Source organism: Drosophila erecta, unplaced genomic scaffold (assembly GCF_003286155.1).
Source record: "Drosophila erecta strain 14021-0224.00,06,07 unplaced genomic scaffold, DereRS2 tig00000092-arrow-pilon, whole genome shotgun sequence".
Classification (NCBI taxonomy): domain Eukaryota; kingdom Metazoa; phylum Arthropoda; class Insecta; order Diptera; family Drosophilidae; genus Drosophila; species Drosophila erecta.
Genome location: NW_020825207.1, coordinates 6,318,171 through 6,337,810, shown reverse-complemented (window position 1 = coordinate 6,337,810; position 19,640 = coordinate 6,318,171). Strand labels below are relative to the sequence as shown.

Here is a 19,640-nt window from a genome sequence, read left to right as displayed (position 1 = left end):
TTTTTGAAACATGAAAATTTAGATATTTATGCAGCCAAAAACGTTGGGGGCTTTTTCAAAGCTATTATAATGCTTTAAATAAACTATAAGAACTTCTTAATCTACAATCGGTCAATTCATTATTTTTTTTTAAAGAAAAACATTTTAAATTTATTTATTTTTCTCTTGTTTATTGCTTCAACTACGTTTACGATATAATCAAGTTAATTTAGATAAATAAAAATAAAATAAGATTCCATTCTCATAAAACATAAGCGATGAATATTTAAAACGCCAAAAGTAAACTTTAACATCTTAAAAAATTAACATCTAATGGCATCCGCATTCGAAATAATAAGCTAAGAAGGTAAAAGTATAAACAATTCTACATCAGATTACGACTCTCCACGGACAACACTACATAAACTCGGAGGACGGACGAAGATTCACCCGCCGGTTGCGCAGCGTGTATGTGCGAGGAGTTCCCCCGTTCTCCTGACCCTCGCCGGGATTCTGCTCCAGGGATCTACGTTCCGTGGAGGCCTCCAGAACCATGTCCTCCTCGCAGTCCTCCAGATGGTCGGCGCCGACCGTCTCGTCGTCGCTAATGTTGCCCTCCTCGTAGGTGAACTGAAATCGCCGTACGCTCTTCTTGGCACTGAAGAGCACACCACGGTTCTGGCGTTTCGTGGTGCCGGGCGTCTTAAGGATGGAGGCTCGCGGCTTGGGCGGCGGCGTCTTGGCAGCGTTCTGCTCTGCGGCCGCAAGGATCGCTGATTTCAGGAGCGCATTTGGCGCAATCGACTGCCGCCCCTCGCCGGTGGACATGCGGAGTACTGTGCGGGCAGGTGAAAAGGATCTGCGATTGCGAACTACGATCACCCGTGGCGAACTGTGTCGCGAGGACGTGGAAGGCAAGCCATCCTCCAACGCCGGCTTTTCCACCTTGGTCTTTTTCATGTTGGCATGGGCGTTGCGGAGGAATTGCTGAAGATTGCTGGTGGGCTTGGCCTTCGATTTGATCTTCATGTTGCGACTTGTCTTGGGCTTCGGCTTCGGAGGCTTGGGTTCCTCGGCAACTGCATCCGGATCTAGCCAGTCGTTGGCCTTCCATCGCTTCAGGTTATCGAAGCGCTTGTCCACGTTTTCGCTCTGCAGGCGCAACATATCCCACCAACCCTCCAGATCCTCAGCCTGCACCGGTTTTGAATCCTCACTACCATCGTTTGGCTGGCGATTCTTGCCGGTCGCGCCAGCCTCGCAACGATCGATCAGGCTGCTGAACTGCATCATCTTCTTGGTGGTTAACAGACGTGTCTGGCCGATGGTCACGTTGATCATGTCAATGCCGCCCGTTTCCTGCAACCGTGACTCATTTTCCTTGCTGTACGCCTCCCATTCAGCGCAAAGGGCTTGGAGACGGGTGACCTCATTTTCCAGCTGCAGTCTGAAATACAGAACAGATTCGATCGCACGGCGAACTTCCAAGCTCGATTCCTCATTGGCCAGGTAGAAGCTATTCCGTTTCTCCTTCTCACAGCGCGAGTTCACCTTACCCCGCGAGACACTAACAAACGGACTGAGATAATTGGGCATTCCATTGGATTTGCGACGTGGCGGTGTCTTCTCCTCCTCTGGCACCAAAGTGGAATTTCCCGTGGCTTCTATAACTGAAAAGAGAATGTGAGTTTGAGATTGGAAATAGAATATAGCCTGAACTCACTTGTCGTCTGCTGAGGATCCAAGATAAGCGAGTCCTCCGCTGGCGAATTTGCCACAGAGTAACGCGTAAAGTCGAACTTTTTCTTTGCCACCGGAACAGACGCCAACTTCTTATCCGCCGGCAGCAACTGCCTTTTGACCGAACTTTTTCCTTCAGCTTTGCCCGCTGCCACCGGGCTCAATAAGATGCTGTCGCCAAAAGTCTCCACAAGATGACAGCTGCTATTGCTGGATTTGCACTGCGTTGATGTGGCCTGGTCTATAAACGGATTATGGATATCCTCTAGCGGCGTGTGAGGCGGTATACCTAGTGTGGCTGCCTGCAGCAACTCGGCTTTGAGCTGCGGGAGCTTTCGTACCTTTTCCTGAAGCCTCGTGTACTGGCTGTTTGGCTTAATGGCCTTCATCCGCATGGAGTGACCAGCTGCCTTGCTGGTCGCTCCAGCTGAGTCCTTGAATTTGGCCGCGGCACCACCTCCGCCACGAATGGGCTGTGGTTTCACCACATTCGCGCGACGTGCCACTGGTGCCATGTTTGCCAAAGGTTTCTCGAACGGCTGGGACAACACATTGGGCAGTCTAGCGGTCCGTGGTGCCACTGGCGCAGGTAATCTGGGCTTTGGTGCCTGTTGCCGGACGCTGGTCGCTATCGCTTTTTTGACTGTCTTTGGGGCGGGTCTGGGTATGGTAGTAGTCTTTTTCGGTTCAATCGCCGGTTGCCTAGGCCTCTGACTGGTAGTCTGCGTCGTTGTGTTGGAAAGAGGCCGCGCAGCAGCTTTTTGCCTCGCCAAAGCCACCGGATTGTTGACCTGCCGACTTGGAGGGACTATTTTTGTTGCAGAAGCAGCTGATTTTTGCCTGGCAAAAGCCACGGATTTGGATGCCGTTGCCTTGGGTATTGAAGGTCTCACCGGTTCGGTTGCTGTTCCCTTGCTAGTGGGATTGGCAATCACGTAGAGAGAACACCTCTTGGAAGGCTGGAACACGGGAGCAGCCTCTTCCTTCTGCTTTGCAGAAGCCAGGGTTTCGGCAAACCGAAAGGTTTGGGATTTTGGTAAGACCTTTGATTGATTTATGGTCGGGGCATTGATGGCTGCCCCTCGACGCTTCTGGTCTTGCTGCTCATGCTCTTTGCTCTTGACTGTCTTCCACTCCATGTAGCGTTGTAAATAGAGTTTCTGGCGGGAGGCCTTGGGCTTGGATTCTTTCGGCTGTTCCGCGGTCTTGTTTCCCAGCTGCAGCTGCTCCTTATTCTCCAATTTGGGGGCCACATTTTCCTGGTGCAGAGCGGCTGGGGCAGCCACCAAGGGCTTCGCTTTGACGGGCGTGGGGCTCACACTGATGATGCGGTTCTGGTAAAAACAATCCTCCCGTTTTTTGGCGCGCGCCGCCTGCAACCGATCTCTGTTCTCCTGGCAGTGATTGCGCGGACTTAGCACCAGCGATTGCTCTTTGTACAGTTCCTTGTGGCGCTGCATGGCGACTGTTGTGAAGGATGGGGCGAGTCAAACTGATGTGTCCGGTTGGAATTGAATCGTAATGCTTAGTTTTCCGGCAAAGCGTCTCCTATTTTGATTTTTAAAATGGCGATGCGTCCTGGGGTGTGACCAGGTGAAGGAAAACTAAAATCGCCCTGCGATATGCCTGTCCCATAGTGTTGTGTCCAGCATATTTTCTTGGTATATTAAAGCGACCCATCCACGGTCACGCTGCTATGAAAATAAAAGTGAATTACAAATTTAGCAGTAGTAATATGTTAACCGAACCGCTCCCGCGCTTAATTAGAGTCGTTTAAGCTTGCAGTCACCGTAGTCCTATAAAATTGTAAGCCCGGCGGCCTGTTTGCAAACGCCAGAAACTCGAAAATAATTCGCCGAAACTTGTGCATATAGAAATTATAAGCGCCGCGTGTGCGAGTGTGTGTGTGCGTATGTGTGTTTATTGGGGTTACAAAAAATAAAACAAACAACAACGTCACCGCGGCAGCATTGCCAACAGCAAGCACCCACGCCCTAGATTGTCAAACCTTAATTGTGTTCTAAGCAACACATTGCACATTATTTTAGGCAAATTACATTACAGAACAACAAGTAATAGCCAAACATCGTCTAATTGCTTTTGCGGTACCTGCTTTTCCCCGAAATTCCAAATTGCAAGCTGCTGGCAACGTTGGCACGCTCACGCACACACGCGCGCACACACACACCCACACAGTGAGCAGCAAGCGGCGGTGGAGAGAGCGGCTCGTGTCTGTGTTCATTCTCTGTTGCTGCTCCGCCTGGGAATGTCGTCGTCGTCGGTGTATTTTTAATCACTTTCTTCCCTTGCCTTGGCCCAAGATACATATATTATTATTAACCGAACCGAACGGAGAAAAGCGCGCTGTCCGAATATCCATGATTTATCGTTTATATAATGTGCGCTAACTAATCGCGGATTCGTTTCGTTTTCATTTCCACAGCACTGAGTAGTGAGTGAGACAAATTCAGAGAGAGAGTGAGAGAAAGAGCAGAGCGCGTGTGTGTCTGTGCCTCTGTGCGTGTGTGTATGTGTGTGTGTGTGTGGTGCATCAAGGCTGATAAAACTAAATCCAAAACTACAATTGCATCTAAATTTGAAACAAACTCCGAAAGCGTTTTCTAACTGCGCACAAATCTACACAACAAAATGGAAGCGGTTGCCAAACACGATTTCTCGGCGACGGCCGATGACGAGCTGAGTTTTCGCAAAACTCAGATCCTGAAGGTGAGTGCTGTTCCAAAATCGTAATATTTGCATTTATTCATAGGCTTCGCGTTGAAAGGTGGGCGGGGAAGGGCGGGGGTCGTGGCAGGTCCTGCATGCATAATCTCCACTGCGATGCAGCTGGCGTCCAGGTCGTTGCCTTAACCCACATCCTAGGTTCAATCGCCAGACAGATTTTGTTACTAAATCGCGACCAAACAGACAGCAGTCGCAAAAGCTAGCTAAAGAGGTTCAAAAGGTGCACTCGCAAAAGGCGGCACGAAAGGATTACGACTCATGACCCACCGCAGCTCTTATACTCTTACTACAACCAAGAGACCCAGTCAAATATACCACGTTATAAGGATTTTTATACTATCCACACATCCAGTATAAACTCTTTGTAAAGCCACACTTTTTAAAATATCAATCAATTTTAATTTCTCAAATGCAAATCAAGTCTAAAGACCACATCTTTGAGCCCATATAATGAGCATAACGCTCTGAATAGCATTACAAAGTGAGTCGGAATGAGAATGATGTATAGATGGGTTTCTAAATCTATAATAAATAAATCAATGTACTTGTTGATGATAACTTTGAACCATACTACACTTTTCAAATATAGCATTTTTCACTTCTTTTTTTTCCCATGTTTTCAATATTCTTTGAACTCAAATTAACTGACTTCCTGCTCGATTTGTTGTAGTACGATAGAAATAGCTGGTATACTATTACAACTTTTATATTAGTTTTTTCTCACTGCTTGGAAGAACAGTCCCAGCAGTTTTTTATGATATATCCGATGCTCCCTCGCCTTTGCGGAACTTTGTGGGGGACATCCGATGCGAGCCGCCCGGTTGGTGGTTGTGTTCCCTGGCTTTCAGGCCAAGAAAAGGCTGCTGGCAGGCTGCGATTCGATCTTATGCTTCCTTCCAGGTGTTTGTGTTTGTGTTGGCTCACTAGCTGGATGGCTGGCTGGCTGGCTGTCCTAGGCCAAACCCTTTGTTTTGGCTGGCGAATTTTCCGGTTTCTTGTTGCCAGGGCGCGCTGTAAGCTGATTTTCGTTGCTGTGTGTCTACCTTGTCGTAGGTTAGTCACAGCAGGAACCCAGGCCTGTGGCAGGTTTTCTCCCTTTTTCTCCTTCTTTTGCGCCTCTTTTCCATATGCCGCTGCTGCATTTGCAGCATTTGTTGCTGCTGCTCCTGCTGCTGATTGATGGTGTCAATGACTTGCCGAAGAGGCTTCTTTATCGCCCGCCGAAGGTCAAGTGTGTGCGCTGCTCCCGTCCATTAGGGGCTTCTACGCCGTAGATGAGCCCACTGCCCAGCTGTACGGGCTTATCACTGGGTAAACAATCCGCACTGATAGTCATAGTTCGTTTAACCCATAGTTCTGGGCGTTGGGTTCTGGGTAGGTTGATTGGAGGATAAGAGCAGGCGGAAATACACGATTATCTTGCATAGGAGGTACGCATATCTCGGCTTTCTGTTCGAACTTCTAGCGCATTTGTGTTTGCCAGCGATTAGTCATTTTTCGATGGCCTTATCTGAAAAGATGCCCAATCCAGCAAACACTCAGTCATATGTATAGCCGATAGAAAGAGAGAGAGAGAGAGAGAGAGAGGAGCTGTGAATCATCAAACATTTCATTGGGTTTCTATCCAGAAACTGGTTTTCAGAGGAGCGCATTTCTTGGATGTTTGGAGCTCCATTTTCCAAGAAGTACACCTCGAATTCTAACGGCCTTGTGTGTGCACCAAATGTGGCCACGTTTTATCATAACAATGAAACACGAAATGGGATTCTACATAGTTCAACTTTCGCTTGTCGCAAAAACAGCGAAAAGTGAACGTTCGTGTCGCTTTGACAGTTTTCGGCGTAGAATCTGAAACTACAATAGAATTTTTTCTCTAGTAATTACATAAGCATACGAGTATAAACAATTGATAATAACAATCATGGCCCCTACGTGCCTGCTTTCCGAGAACGCCGCAAAATATTTATGCATTATCCAACAGCCAGGCACATTCCCTGCACTGAAACAAATGGCACATCACCATCATGCAGTTGCCAAAATATCATATTCACTGGCATACTATCAGATTTTGTTTATTATTCGGTCATGGAATATATGGGAAATATACCATCTAGAACCAACACAATAGAACCCATTCGGGTTTTCCCTGTGCAAAACGACGAGAAAACTTTCTGTAATAGACGACGAATCCGTGGAAATGAATTTCTCGGCGGCTGTTTTCAATGAATGAAACAATCTAAAAATAAAATAAATATACGAGGAACAATGTCTGGGTGACAGATGCGGGCGGGATCTCGGCTATGTGGGGTGGATTAGAACTATGGAGCTATGCCAATTAGTCGGCCAGATCCAGCTCCAGCTGAGCGGGCAAAATCCCACTGCCACAGCCAACAGTGAGCACAATAATTGGGCCTTACATAAGCTGGAAACGGCATTGACACCTCCACACCCCCACACCACCCAAATCCCCTCCACAATCCGACGTGCAAAAATGTAGCCAAAAAAAAGAAAAACACGAAACAGCGGTAGTATACGACTCGAATATGGTATGTCGCATATATCTGTATCTTTAATAAATAAGAAATCGATCTGTTGGTAAGGTATTATGTTTGCTATTAACGTCATATGATAGTAATTATCGATGAGACATTCGTGGGGTAATTACAAGTTGCAACTTCAGAAAACAAACCAACCCTCAACTACAGAGAATCGTCAGGGGCTTTTTGAGTGACTCATTTGAATGCCATTCCACTATTCCGACTTAAAAAACAAACAATATTTGAACAACAAAGCTGCCAAATAAACTCAACTGTAGTCTCAATAGGTGAAGCACAAAGATAGGAGTATCTTTGCACAATAAATACATTTCCTATCTATCCTTGGGGTAAATGTAAACAGGGGCCGAAAAATGAAGGCTGCTGGGCGACGTGAAGTCGTCAAGCGAGATTCATTCATAAAAAGCTCCACTCAGCACCTTCGAATCTGGGAATTCCAGTGGCCAAGCAAACGCCGAGGCCTCCGCAGATAGACAATCTTCAATTTCGTCTGTCAATCGTAAGATATCATAAAAGTCGCCGATTACGTAGGCAGCCTGTTGTGTCATTGGCATGCGAAATGGGCTAGGAAAAAGTCCATTAGATACACAAAAGTGAAATTCGCCCATTCAAATGCTCCGTTTCACTTAACATTCTTATCACATGTCGGCCATAATGCTTGTTTATTTTTAGCTTGTTTCGCAAGAAACAGATATGAGAATAGGGTAGATAATAGATAAATACGTTTCCCAAACCGTAAGCCCATCTTCGCTGATTGCGCACTGACACAGTTTTGGGACAACACTCAATCAACAAGCAATTGAAAACTGCTCATCGAATCACTGGGAAATCGGGCCAGTCTCCCATAAACATTGCGGAAGAATGTCTCGATTGATCCCCATTGTCTGGGGGCGATTAAAGGGGTGTGGACTTCATATTGGAAACAACGCAGGCAGGTTCTTACAAAGAATTTTCGGGGATCGGATTACTCACTGTGTATCTGATTCTGGTGTACAAGCGAGAGAAATGGCAATTAAAATCCGATGCTCTGGTTTTAATAACTTCATTAAGAACTGAAGAATTTATTGAACACATTCTTAGTTTCTTATTTCCCAATTGTATGAAGCTAAATAATATGAATGTTTTTTAGGCAGGGGAAACAAGATGTGGGAATTTTATGTCCATTGAGATCTTCTTTTCCCAAATCAAGCTTACATTATTACAAAATTTTATTATTTTACAAAAAAAAGGGTTCATTACCATTTAGTGTTAAAAAGGTTGATTTAGTCCTCTAAGCCCAAGGGACATACACTTCGCTTTAAATATTGATTTCTTTACTTATTGAATTACTTGAATTATCGCATTTATAAAAGCAATACTCATAAAAACGCCTGTCTTACAGATATTAAATATGGAAGACGATTCAAATTGGTATCGTGCGGAGCTGGATGGAAAGGAAGGCCTCATACCCAGTAATTACATAGAAATGAAGAATCACGAGTAAGTTCATACCGAAATTCCCAAATAGAGAACCACCACATAATTAACATTTCTTTTGTAGCTGGTACTATGGACGCATCACACGCGCCGATGCCGAGAAGCTACTGTCAAATAAGCACGAAGGCGCCTTCTTGATACGCATCAGCGAATCCAGTCCCGGCGATTTCTCCTTATCAGTCAAGTGAGTTCCCTGAATGGGCCAGCTTTCATATGATTGAAACCACATAATGGAAACCCCTTGCCCCACAGATGCCCCGATGGCGTTCAGCATTTCAAGGTTCTGCGCGATGCCCAAAGCAAATTCTTCCTCTGGGTGGTCAAGTTCAACTCCCTCAACGAACTGGTCGAATATCATCGGACGGCGAGCGTTTCCCGGTCGCAGGATGTCAAATTGCGTGATATGATACCTGAAGAGGTGGGTGTGCCGTCCATTACACTGACGAGTTTGCTTAGCAGACATACTAATTCATTTTAAAAATACAAATTTCGCATAAGACATTGAGGTCATGCTTTCGTACGCTGCCGCCCACCCATTTGAACTATAAACAAGCAGTGATGCCAAGAATATTAGATTGGATTCATGATGTCCGAACGATTTCTTTTTTGCAGATGCTCGTGCAGGCGCTGTACGATTTTGTGCCACAGGAATCCGGGGAATTGGACTTCAGACGCGGCGATGTCATCACCGTAACAGATCGCTCCGATGAGAACTGGTGGAACGGCGAGATCGGCAATAGGAAAGGAATCTTCCCAGCAACTTATGTGACGCCATATCATTCATAATAAGATAACTTCTAAGGAGGGACGCCAAACACAACCCTCTCCGGGAAACGCGAAAAACACAACACACAACCATAACGTTTAGGCAGCAACATCAGCAATTGCGAATAACAACAAGAAGGAACTAAACACAAATTTTAAATATTTATATACAAGAAACGTGGACATAAATTCTGTAGACAACGTATACAACACAAGTTTAAGCCTATAAGCCGAATGCATTTTTTACGTTTTGACGTTTTTTGATAAAACAATACATTACGATACCATTACGAAATCGATTAATAGCAACTGAGTGACACTTTAAACTAGATATGTAAATATATTTGTGTATGTATAGCTGCGGCCGAATAAAAAGCATTCGATCGTAGTTTTCCTCTGGCATCGTTCCAGACAGAGGACAAAACTCACTGCTAGCATCTTGACCGCAACTATAGGCATATGCAAGTATGTCTACATACCAGACGGCACTATTATTATTATTGTAAACAAGCAGATTTTTGATATAAATATATAATTTAAGTTCGATAAAGAGAATTGAATTTTTGTCCTGTGTTGAGGATTGCCCTACCATGTGCTCTTTAGTTTATTTTTGATGTTTTTGATGTGAACGAGTGCGTTTCGAAGCGAGTGAACACTTATATTATTATGATTATATGATAACGAATTACCAACCAACCTAATGCTTAACACGTTTTATAGAAAACAAAACAAATTCACTATGAAAAGAAAACTTTTGCCTAAATGTCTCAAAGCTGAAGACAATTAAAACAAAATTTATATTATATTATCGTAAATGCCTACCACATAAATTAAATTAATTTTTGCATCGCTGGTTACTATATGCATACATGCACGCATCTATAAATAAATATGTATCTTCTTAATGCAAATTGAACGATATTAGGCCTCGGCTGCACATGCAACTTTTGCGGCGACTGTAAATTGATTATGTGAAATTTTGTCCCTTCGCTTTAAAGTTTAAAATTGTCAATAATTATAATTTTGCATCGCGTCTTCTGACCACAAACTCTATGGACGAAAAATGAATCTTGAAAACTGGAAGTAGAAACATTTGTGACATGTGTAAAAAGTTTCAAACTGCTGCTATATCATATTGTGCTATAAATTATTACTACTACTATTTATATAATTGGTTGAGTGTGCTGTGTGTAATCTTTTTTGTCATCAGCAAGGGAATTAGTTGCACGTTCGAGCGTTTTTCAACTACATAACTATATGCATTAATAAATGTAATGAGAGTTGCCAATATAAAGTAATTTAAACAACAACAAAATGCTAAAACGAAACATTTAAGGCCTATTTTTTTATCTATATATAAATATATCGAAGCAAATACATTTATACATTTTCCTAATATCCACCAAACTAAGAAACACGACGACGATGCCTCATGGAAACAACACATCAAAAATAACTTTTGATAGGCCATAGTTTTACATAAGCCGCAATTTATATTGGCCAGCAGCTGGAAGCACGACAGTTTTGTACTTTTTGAGCATATTTGCAGGCGTTGGCGAGCATTTCCCGGCCCAGAACCAGTAGTAGCCGCATATTTAAACATAAATTCTAATCGTAACAATAAAGCAGGCAATTGACAAGGTTTAGATATTAACGAACAAGCGAATACACAAATGAAACATTGCATACGGTATGTTAAGTTGAGTACGTAGTTTAAGCAACAAACTGATTTATCTAATAAACTATGATATATACATTTGCATTTGAATTGGCGGGTAAGAGGGGGATTTTGAATAATGCAGGTTGGAGTTATCGATAAGTGATAGTCCGGGACTTGAATTAACAGGAAACTACAACAGTTACTGTTACGTTAACAGAGCAATACAAAGGATTGTGCCCCTTGCTAGTCTTTAGCAGAGTTTCATTCGTTTATTTGGGCTTTTAAAGTCCACTAATTTTAAATGTTGGATCGGAAAGTGGCACAAACAATATCGCTACAACATTTGAAAACTATGAGAAAATGTATCTAACAGAAGTCAACAAGACTACGGTTAAAGTGGGTTGAGTCTGGGCTACGTGCTATCGAAATTTCCATCCGCTGATCAATTCGCAAATTTTCTGGTATTTTATTTGTAATATGCACAAATGGTTTATATTGCAGTGACAGTCGCGGTCACACTGGTCATAGGCAATAAGAAAAAAAGAAACTCCACGGCACGGTCGTCCAATTAAGTTAATTTTTCTAAGTAAACATACAAGTGCAGATACGCCGTGCGCATTCAAGCTAGCGTACAGCTACCCACGCCGCAGTTGCCGAACGCGAATCGAAGGCGCGATCCGTAGTTGCGCCAGCAGTGCGCTCCACGTGTGAGAATAGTCAGGAAAAGCCAGCGCACACACACAAACGCGCGCGTACATACGTGAAGTACACGTACACAAATGCGCGCGAGGGAAAAGCGCTAGGTCAGAGGAAAGTGAAAAGTGAAAAGCGTGAAGAGAGCGCGTCAGGCGTCAGGAATCGGACGACGTAACCAGCTGGGTGAAAATGGCGCTGCTCGCCTACCGGGACAAGCATATCCTGAGTGCCCAGCAGCTGAGGAAACTCAGCGAGCACAAGTACTCCTGCTTCAGCGCCAGCCTGCTCGATCCGCTGCTGCAGCCATGGTGGAACTGGTTGGTGTCCCAGACGCCCCTTTGGCTGGCCCCCAACCTCATCACCATCGTGGGACTGATCCTCAATGTGGTCACCACCCTGATACTAATCTGGTGAGTCCCATAGCCCCTGCTGGTCTTTTGCCGGCTACCCCCCTGCAAATTGGCTGCATGGCCTCGATGAACCATTTAGCCAGCAAATTTCATCACCTCTTGCGGGAATTGGGAATCCACATCAGCTGCTTTGCTCCATCTATCAACTGTCACTTGTCGTTCTCGGTTTGCCGAGTTTGTTTGCCAGAAAGCAAATATGTTCTCTGATTTAGAAGGAGTCTTCTATCTCGCAAGACTTAAGACTATTATAATGTTAGCATTATTTTACATTCTTATGCAACTAGAATATGTTTTTTGATCAATTATATGAAGGCTTTGCTGGGGTCTTTTCTTCATTTCTATTATTTTTACTGTTGATCAAAGTTATTTCCAACTGTAGAAGTTGCATTCTTTCACTATTCGTGGGTGGCTTATTTTATATCCCAATTAGTGAGCGCAAATATTTGAAAATAGCGTATAAAGGCTGAAAATAACAATTCCTTCCAGGTAATGATAGCAAATTAGTTCAATGCAAAATACAAGAAAATCAGGCGATCGCCCGTGCTCGTTTCGTAATGCGCGGCGATAGCGTATCATTCCATAACCATGCTAACTAGCCAACTAACTACACCCCAGGGTGGGGGAATTCGGTGGCTACGGGCGACCCGTCTCCAGAACTTGGACACAGAATGTGCCAGCGATAAGAGAAGCGACGGCGTCTGGCCACTTTACCCATCACACACGAACTGCGCGAATTATAAGTAATCGCAATCATCGTCGTTTGTCGTCGTTTATGACGCATTTCTTTAGTCTGAGGGCGTTGCAAAAAAGGCAACATTAAACGATAAGTAAATAAACAATGGCGGCTAATCATCGTTGCATCTTAAGGCTGAAGTACTGCCTTGAAGACCAACAGGTGCCAGAAACAAAGCATTTCACAAAGTCTCAGCAATGATAAGGCAAAGTTCACTTGAGTTAACCCCGGGTACAAATTTAGCATTTTCCAATTGTTTGCCTTTTAATTGGGATACCTTTGATTGAATTAGAACGACAATTTGCATTTCTAATTGATTTTTATGGGCCTGTGTCCGACTGACACATGACCATGCTTCGCTACTCCGAACGGAGAAACACAAAAGGTTGCAGAACTAAATTTAGTAAGAGACTTTCACTCGGGCTGTGGAGAAAACCCTGCTTTTCTAATGATATGGCCCAGAAAGCAGCGTATTTCCATATTTCCTGATCTTTCTCACCAAGTGCACGTAAGTGACAATGTGGTAAAAACTAGTAAAACACTGAAAGCCTGCTGTTTTTAGCACCTAAATGCGAGATTAAGTTAAGTAAAGGGGCAAATGCCATGTGAATTTAATTATTTAAAATGGTATGACGGTTTGAAAAATGAAATTTGAATAAACCATTCGGCAAAGCCCACGTGTGCCCACTTTCCCCCCATTATGGTTGATTGCTTCAGAGCGCTGGCATGCCAATCAAAGTGGCCGAAAAGTATCTTACTTCTGTTCCCCGGCAGATGAATCAGCTTGAAAGCTGCTCACGTGTCGGTCTCTTTTATTTATAAATCGATATATGTACATGCTATGGGTTCTACATGTATATTCATTCACAAAACCTCGCCAAAAGACCAGACCGGTTCTATTTGCACTTTACCCATTATTATTATTCCACATTTGTTTGCGCTTTTGTATTTGTTTTAATAATTTCGTTGGTTGCCAGCCAACGCTTGCGGATTTAGCTGAACCTCTCTAGGTCAGTGGGACTGGATAGAATAGTGTCAATCTGTGCATGGCGATGATTCAGCTGGAATGAGCCTTTCTGCTCGCACCGCTCGTCGCTTGTTGGGTGCCAAAATTGCGAGCCGGAACCGCAAAGTCAGCTGATTTGGCGATGTTCTGTAGGTGATAGCTGTCCGCTTATCTGGCTCTTTCAAATGGCTGCCGCAAAGTAGTGATTTCTTACTTAGCCTGAGCGATAATTAGGGAGCTCTGCTTGGGAACTTTGCTCATCAGGCGATCCTATGCTCACTGACGTCATTCACAGGGGCTAATTGACATGGAAACGCACAAAACCGTTTGAAATTCTACACTTGGCAGCCCTCGCAGCCTTAATTCTCTTTGCCTGTTCATTAATCAATTACGTGAAATTATAACAATAAGCAGAAATGTAATACGGAATTGTCAGCATGAATTAACTCGAATGTGAGTCAAGTTACAACAATATTTATGTGGTTTCACCATTGGAGATTTTCATTTTAAGCTGCCGTTTCTGTGATGAATTGGAATGAATCATCTTACAGAACGTATATGCAATAACAACCTGGTCAGCCTTATCAAAAGTTCGAAAGAACCCAATCACTGTCATTATCCACTTGATTTTAACTATGTGTTTTTGTATACCATCTCCAGTTATAGCCCAAACGGTGTTGAGGCTCCGCCACGTTGGACCTGCTTGCTCTGCGCGCTGGGTCTGTTCATCTACCAGAGTCTGGACTCCATCGACGGGAAGCAGGCGCGACGCACGAATACCTCATCGCCGTTGGGCGAGCTCTTCGACCATGGCTGTGACTCTATTTCCACGGTGTTTGTGGCCCTATCGGCATGCATCTCCTGCCAACTGGGCCACTATCCCAACTGGCTGTTCTTCCAGGTGAGTGGATTACGCATGGATTATTCAGAGCGCGATAAATTCTGAACTTCTCTTGCAGTGCTTCTGTGCTATAGCGCTCTTCTACTGCGCCCACTGGCAGACTTATGTGTCCGGAACGATGCGCTTCGGCAGAATTGATGTGACGGAGGCACAGTTCTCAATTATAGCAATTCATCTGGTTTCGGCTGCACTGGGTCCTGAGATCTGGCTCACCAAGGTAGGGGAGGTTCGCCCGGAGGCGCCCGGCGAAGATACTTTAAAGCATTGTTTCCAGAACTTCTTTGCATATCCTATAATTATTTCCTTAGATATGTAAGCATATATTTAAGAGTTTTATTTCGTTACGTTTATCCTAGAGTTTAGAGTTCGAGTTTCGTTTAGGCTGCTTAGGATTAAGCTCGGCTCAGCTGCCTTAAGTTCTGTTCTATGCGAATTAGCGTGCTAGTTCTAGTGTTTGAATTCAGCTACCCAACCGTTGAGTTCCCTTTTTTTTTCATTTAGCATGGATAGGGAACCACGAACGATGTTAGTTTATTGAGGTCCGAACAAAACACACAGCTCTCCGAACAGAATACTTATGTATAGTGCTCATATAGATTCTAGTTGAACTTTAACCACGACCAGTAATTGCAAATGTCTAATACCTTCTACTTCTATGTACATATTGCGTACTGTGCGCGCCTCTCTAAACCTGCCGCAATCCAATGTCGGTCGCGGTACAACTTAAAACTTAACAAACGAACACCACACGCACATATAACACTCAGATCGGCATTGGCAGTATACAGCTTTGGTATGGGCCGGCAGTGACGACCATTGTGTGCGGTCTGCTCTCCCTAGCTTATGTGTTTTCCGTCATTAAAGCCGGTGGTGTTGGCAAGAACGGCTCGACAGTTGCTGTAAGTCCTTAACACCTCCCACACACACACAAACACACACACGCACACTAAACACACACAAGCACACAAAACACTAATACCAATAAACACCAAACACACGGAAACAAAAAATATTTTGGCTGCTCAAAAAGAGATGAATCCTAATTGGAAGAGCTTTCCATTTTCAACTAGCTTTCTACTTGCTGACCAGCTCAGCTGAGTTTCGAGGAAGGTGCGTGGCGTGAGGATAACCCCTTAACCCCTCTATCCCACTCTTTAACCCCCAGTTGCTTGCCTTTTTAATCTGTGCCGTTGTTGATTCTTGTTCATGTGTCTTTGGTTCGAACGGCTCAGCTGCTGCAAAACATAATATTTCTGCTTTGTTGCTATTGACACCACTCAAACATGACCGATTCGGAAGCAAAACGAGAGCATGCTTTAAAAAACTCATACACAATAACTCTTTGAGGCTGCTGAATGCGAAACCTAAGTTAATTTTTAGTAAAGCCTAATATCGATCTATGTATTTGCCCTGTCCAATTGTCCAGTTGACATTTTTGGTCCTTCTATTTACTATTTATGTCTTTTTAATTGTCTATCGGTTTTGGATCTATATATTTAACCCACAAGTAATGTTAAAATCTACTCTATTTCGTATGTATTCCTAAGCATAGTTTGTAAGTTAGAGTGATGGGGTGTTCACAGTTTAATGCGACTTTTAACACTCCACAAACTCCTTTAGCAATCCCCACATTTTACCAAACAAGTTTCCCTCATCCTCTGAATGTAGTTCCAGATTCTAAATTAAATTCTTTTCTTGCAATCTTTCATCTTTACTAGATACCAATCGTGGGCCTTTCATGGAATTATACAATATTAGTATTTATCACATTCGGTTATACCTTGAATATAATCAATTTCCTAAAAATGTTTACTGAAGGCGGCAGTGGCAAAAACGGCTCCTCAGTTGCTGTAAGCATTGCATCCACCTCTCGAAATAACGAGGCGAAAAACAATTATGAAACCTGTATGAAAACTTAACAGACTAACTTGAAAGCGGGTCATTAATCAATCCGTAGCCCCAGCCATAACATTTTTAACTAATCTTTGGTTCTGCTTTTTGGGTTCTACTCTACTAATATCCCTTTTGCATTTTCCTTTCAATTCGATTTGGAAATGGTTTGCAGTTTCGGCTCGTTCGGTGGAGGGCTCTGGAATTCGGTTTGGCCGCCTCTAGCACGCGATAATACTCGTATCCTAATATCCTAATCACCAGATCGACTAAAACTCCATATCATTGAATGCCATTGAAAGCATGCTGCTGCTTGGGTTTACTTAGCTGTTTAAGTGGTATTACGTTAATATTGAGCTACTAATCGAATGACACTTATTGGTGTTTGTTATTATTATAATATTATAATTTATTAGCCTAAGCTTAATATTATTTAAAACTGGCTGACTGTGAAGCTTGTAAGATGTTATCCTTTAAGTTCTTAGCCACACTTTTGCTATCGAAAGCATTCTGGAAACACCGCAAGTGTTTCGTAATGACAAATGAAATTTTAATGCGCGTCGTTCTTTTCTTCCGCACGCAATCAATCAATCAATCGATATCGTTTGACCAAACCAAACCAAACCAAACCAAACCAAAACGAACCCAAAACCCATTACTACCCGCAATCCTTGACATTGGCAGCTGCCGCACTTCAACTGCGAATCGCGATTTCTGCCAATTTATGTGGCCTGCGGCGTTGATTTGATTCTAGCTCTGCGCTACACGAAATGCATTTTGACCGAGGGTTGCGGCAAGAACGGATCATCGGTTGCTGTAAGAATCTTACGTTTAAGTTGTCCCCGCAGAACAACACCCATCGAGATAGCCTCGTCCATGTCCTGGTGTGCAGTGCGTTTGGAAACAAAAACATACATACTTCATGTGGTATCCTATGTCTTATGTGGCTTCAACGCACTGTAAATCGGCTTCAGTAGATACACAGTATACAGATACAGATACTGAATGCCTGAGCGTCTTGCCTTTGACTACCTAGAGTAATGCTATCGTTGTCGGTCCAAGTGCACGTCCCTCGTTCGTTGATACATAGTTTAATTTTTATTTGTTTAGCTCGTACTTCTTATTTGGGTGACAGTTTGGCATGGCATGTAGTTAGTTTTATTTTGCGTATTGTGCTTTCGTTCGATGATAATTGGCTTCGTATACTGACATTTTGCACTTAAAACCCACAACAACCAACCGATCCACCTCCTACCACCTACCACCTACCACCCACCCACACACCCGCCCAATAGCGCTAGACCTTTGTAAATAAAACATGTAATAAACAAATCTGTAAAGCGCAATTTCCCCCCGAGTGTTTGGGTTACATGTCGTCTGGAGGGGAAATTGCGGAACCCCAAAACACCAAAGCCAAAACAATTTTTGTTCACTTTTGTTTGTGCACTCGCCACACGTTGTGACCCTTGCAAAATGTGCCGTAGATCACCGTCAACCAATCAGTCGTTTAAAGTCCAATGAGCACAGCGGCGACACTTTGCAAGCGTGCAACGTACATGAGAATCGATGTCCACTAACTGAGTGATTTTCATGCTCTCGCAGGGCACCAGTGTCCTCTCGCCCAGCATTCCGCTCACGCTGGTGGTGCTGCCCGCCCTGATCATTGCCCAGAAGTCGCCGCACAACATCTTCACCGAGCACGCGTCGGTGTACATCCTGGCCTTCGGCATGGTGGCCGCCAAGGTCACCAATAAGTTGGTGGTGAGTACTGCAACTATTACTCATACTTGAACCATTGCTATCACTGTGATTGCCCCGCAGATTGCCCACATGACCAAGGCGGAGATGGAGTATCTGGACTGGTCGCTGCTCGGCCCCGCGCTGCTGTTCCTCAACCAGTACTTCAACTGCATTGTGCCGGAGATCTGGCTGCTGTGGTTCACGCTCATCTGGGGCACCCAGGATCTGTTGCGCTACTGCGCCCAGGTGTGCCTGGAGATTTGCCAGCACCTGCGCATCGATCTCTTCCGGATACCGTACACGCCCAAGGGCGTGGCCCCACATCCGGCCACCGCCTCGGTGAGCAGCCAAAGCAACTTCGGCGGCTTTGGCAGCAGTGCGGACAAGAACGGCGGCAGCGCGCATCGAAAGTCGAAGAGCAAACCGCACTAGGTTCCGGTTTTCCGCTATATTAATTAGTAATTTTACAAATTTACGTCGTTAGAGCCAAGGGATACTCGTAGGAGCAGGCGGAGCGCAAGTAATACAAACCCGTAAACACAACCCAACAAAATTCACCGTCAATGTTTTGGCATAGAACCAAAACCACTGAGGAACAACCAAACGAAATGAAACTAAACAATAACAACAGATAGAGAAGTTAGCGAAAGGGCGAAGCAAGATGTTGCTCCTACATTTTAGTATATAGTTTACAACACGTTGTTGTAGCAAAGAAGGCAAAGTGGCTAGGGCTGCTAGGAGAAAGAACTGTTGCAGTCTCCGATATCAATTATATGGCTAAATATATAAAAAACAAAACCTATATTTTGTATGATTGTGTAAGTTGTAATAAATCTAGATCGCAGTACTTTTACTGCGCTAATTCACACATGTGCAAATGCCAAGAAGCAAGCAGAGCCAGCCCAAAAATAGCTCGACGAAAGCTCAACCTACGTTTAAGTCCTGTTACCACCCATTGGTACCATTGGCAATCGATCCATCCCACGAAAGACAGCAGATTTAGTGCGGGCGCAGTTGGGATATTCAGTTGAGGCCACTAAATCAATTCATGTTACTCGTTTTAGTGCTTAGTTCTCTACTCATCGCGGTCGTCCGAAGGGCCGCGACATTCTAAATGGTGACTCATTTCAAAAAGCGCACTACCTACCCTGACTAGGCCCATAACTTTAGTGCGTTTCGCGTGACTACATCTTATGCATCCTAATCCTAGCTGAAAACCTATATTTGTAGCTTGCACGGCGCTGGCCGGCAACTTTAAAGTTAAACTATTATGGATTATGTTTTATGTTGTACATGAAAATGGAGACGAAACCAACAGCAAGAAGTAGAAATAAAACGAATTGC

The 19,640-nt window shown here is 44.0% G+C and overlaps 3 protein-coding genes across 7 annotated transcripts; 2 read left to right on the top strand and 1 right to left on the bottom strand.

The window, feature by feature from the left end:
• Positions 1-149: 149 nt before the first annotated feature.
• On the bottom strand, positions 150-3,413 carry LOC6549548 (guanylate kinase-associated protein mars). Its single transcript, XM_001975718.3, has 2 exons — positions 1,703-3,413; positions 150-1,649 (listed from the first exon to the last, which is right to left on the bottom strand). The coding sequence occupies exons 1-2, from the start codon at positions 3,177-3,179 to the stop codon at positions 397-399; spliced, it is 2,730 nt and encodes a 909-aa protein (XP_001975754.1). The 5' UTR covers positions 3,180-3,413; the 3' UTR covers positions 150-396.
• Positions 3,341-10,584, top strand: LOC6549549 (protein enhancer of sevenless 2B). Of its 2 annotated transcripts, none has more exons than XM_001975719.3 (6): positions 3,341-3,427; positions 4,163-4,446; positions 8,401-8,498; positions 8,560-8,679; positions 8,748-8,913; positions 9,108-10,584. In XM_001975719.3, exons 2-6 carry the CDS (start codon positions 4,369-4,371, stop codon positions 9,279-9,281), a joined length of 636 nt encoding a protein of 211 aa, XP_001975755.1. In that variant the 5' UTR covers positions 3,341-3,427; positions 4,163-4,368; the 3' UTR covers positions 9,282-10,584. The 2 variants fall into 2 exon arrangements, with proteins under 2 accessions (XP_001975755.1, XP_015012454.1); XM_015156968.2 differs by having other exon boundaries at positions 3,353-3,525.
• An 822-nt stretch (positions 10,585-11,406) lies between these two features.
• On the top strand, positions 11,407-19,162 carry LOC6549550 (cholinephosphotransferase 1). Of its 4 annotated transcripts, none has more exons than XM_015156970.2 (6): positions 11,407-12,026; positions 14,426-14,666; positions 14,725-14,883; positions 17,241-17,372; positions 18,159-18,317; positions 18,378-19,162. In XM_015156970.2, exons 1-6 carry the CDS (start codon positions 11,806-11,808, stop codon positions 18,726-18,728), a joined length of 1,263 nt encoding a protein of 420 aa, XP_015012456.1. In that variant the 5' UTR covers positions 11,407-11,805; the 3' UTR covers positions 18,729-19,162. The 4 variants fall into 4 exon arrangements, with proteins under 4 accessions (XP_015012456.1, XP_015012457.1, XP_015012455.1 ...); XM_015156971.2 differs by lacking the exon at positions 17,241-17,372 and adding an exon at positions 16,385-16,516; XM_015156969.2 differs by lacking the exon at positions 17,241-17,372 and adding an exon at positions 15,434-15,565.
• Positions 19,163-19,640: the final 478 nt, after the last annotated feature.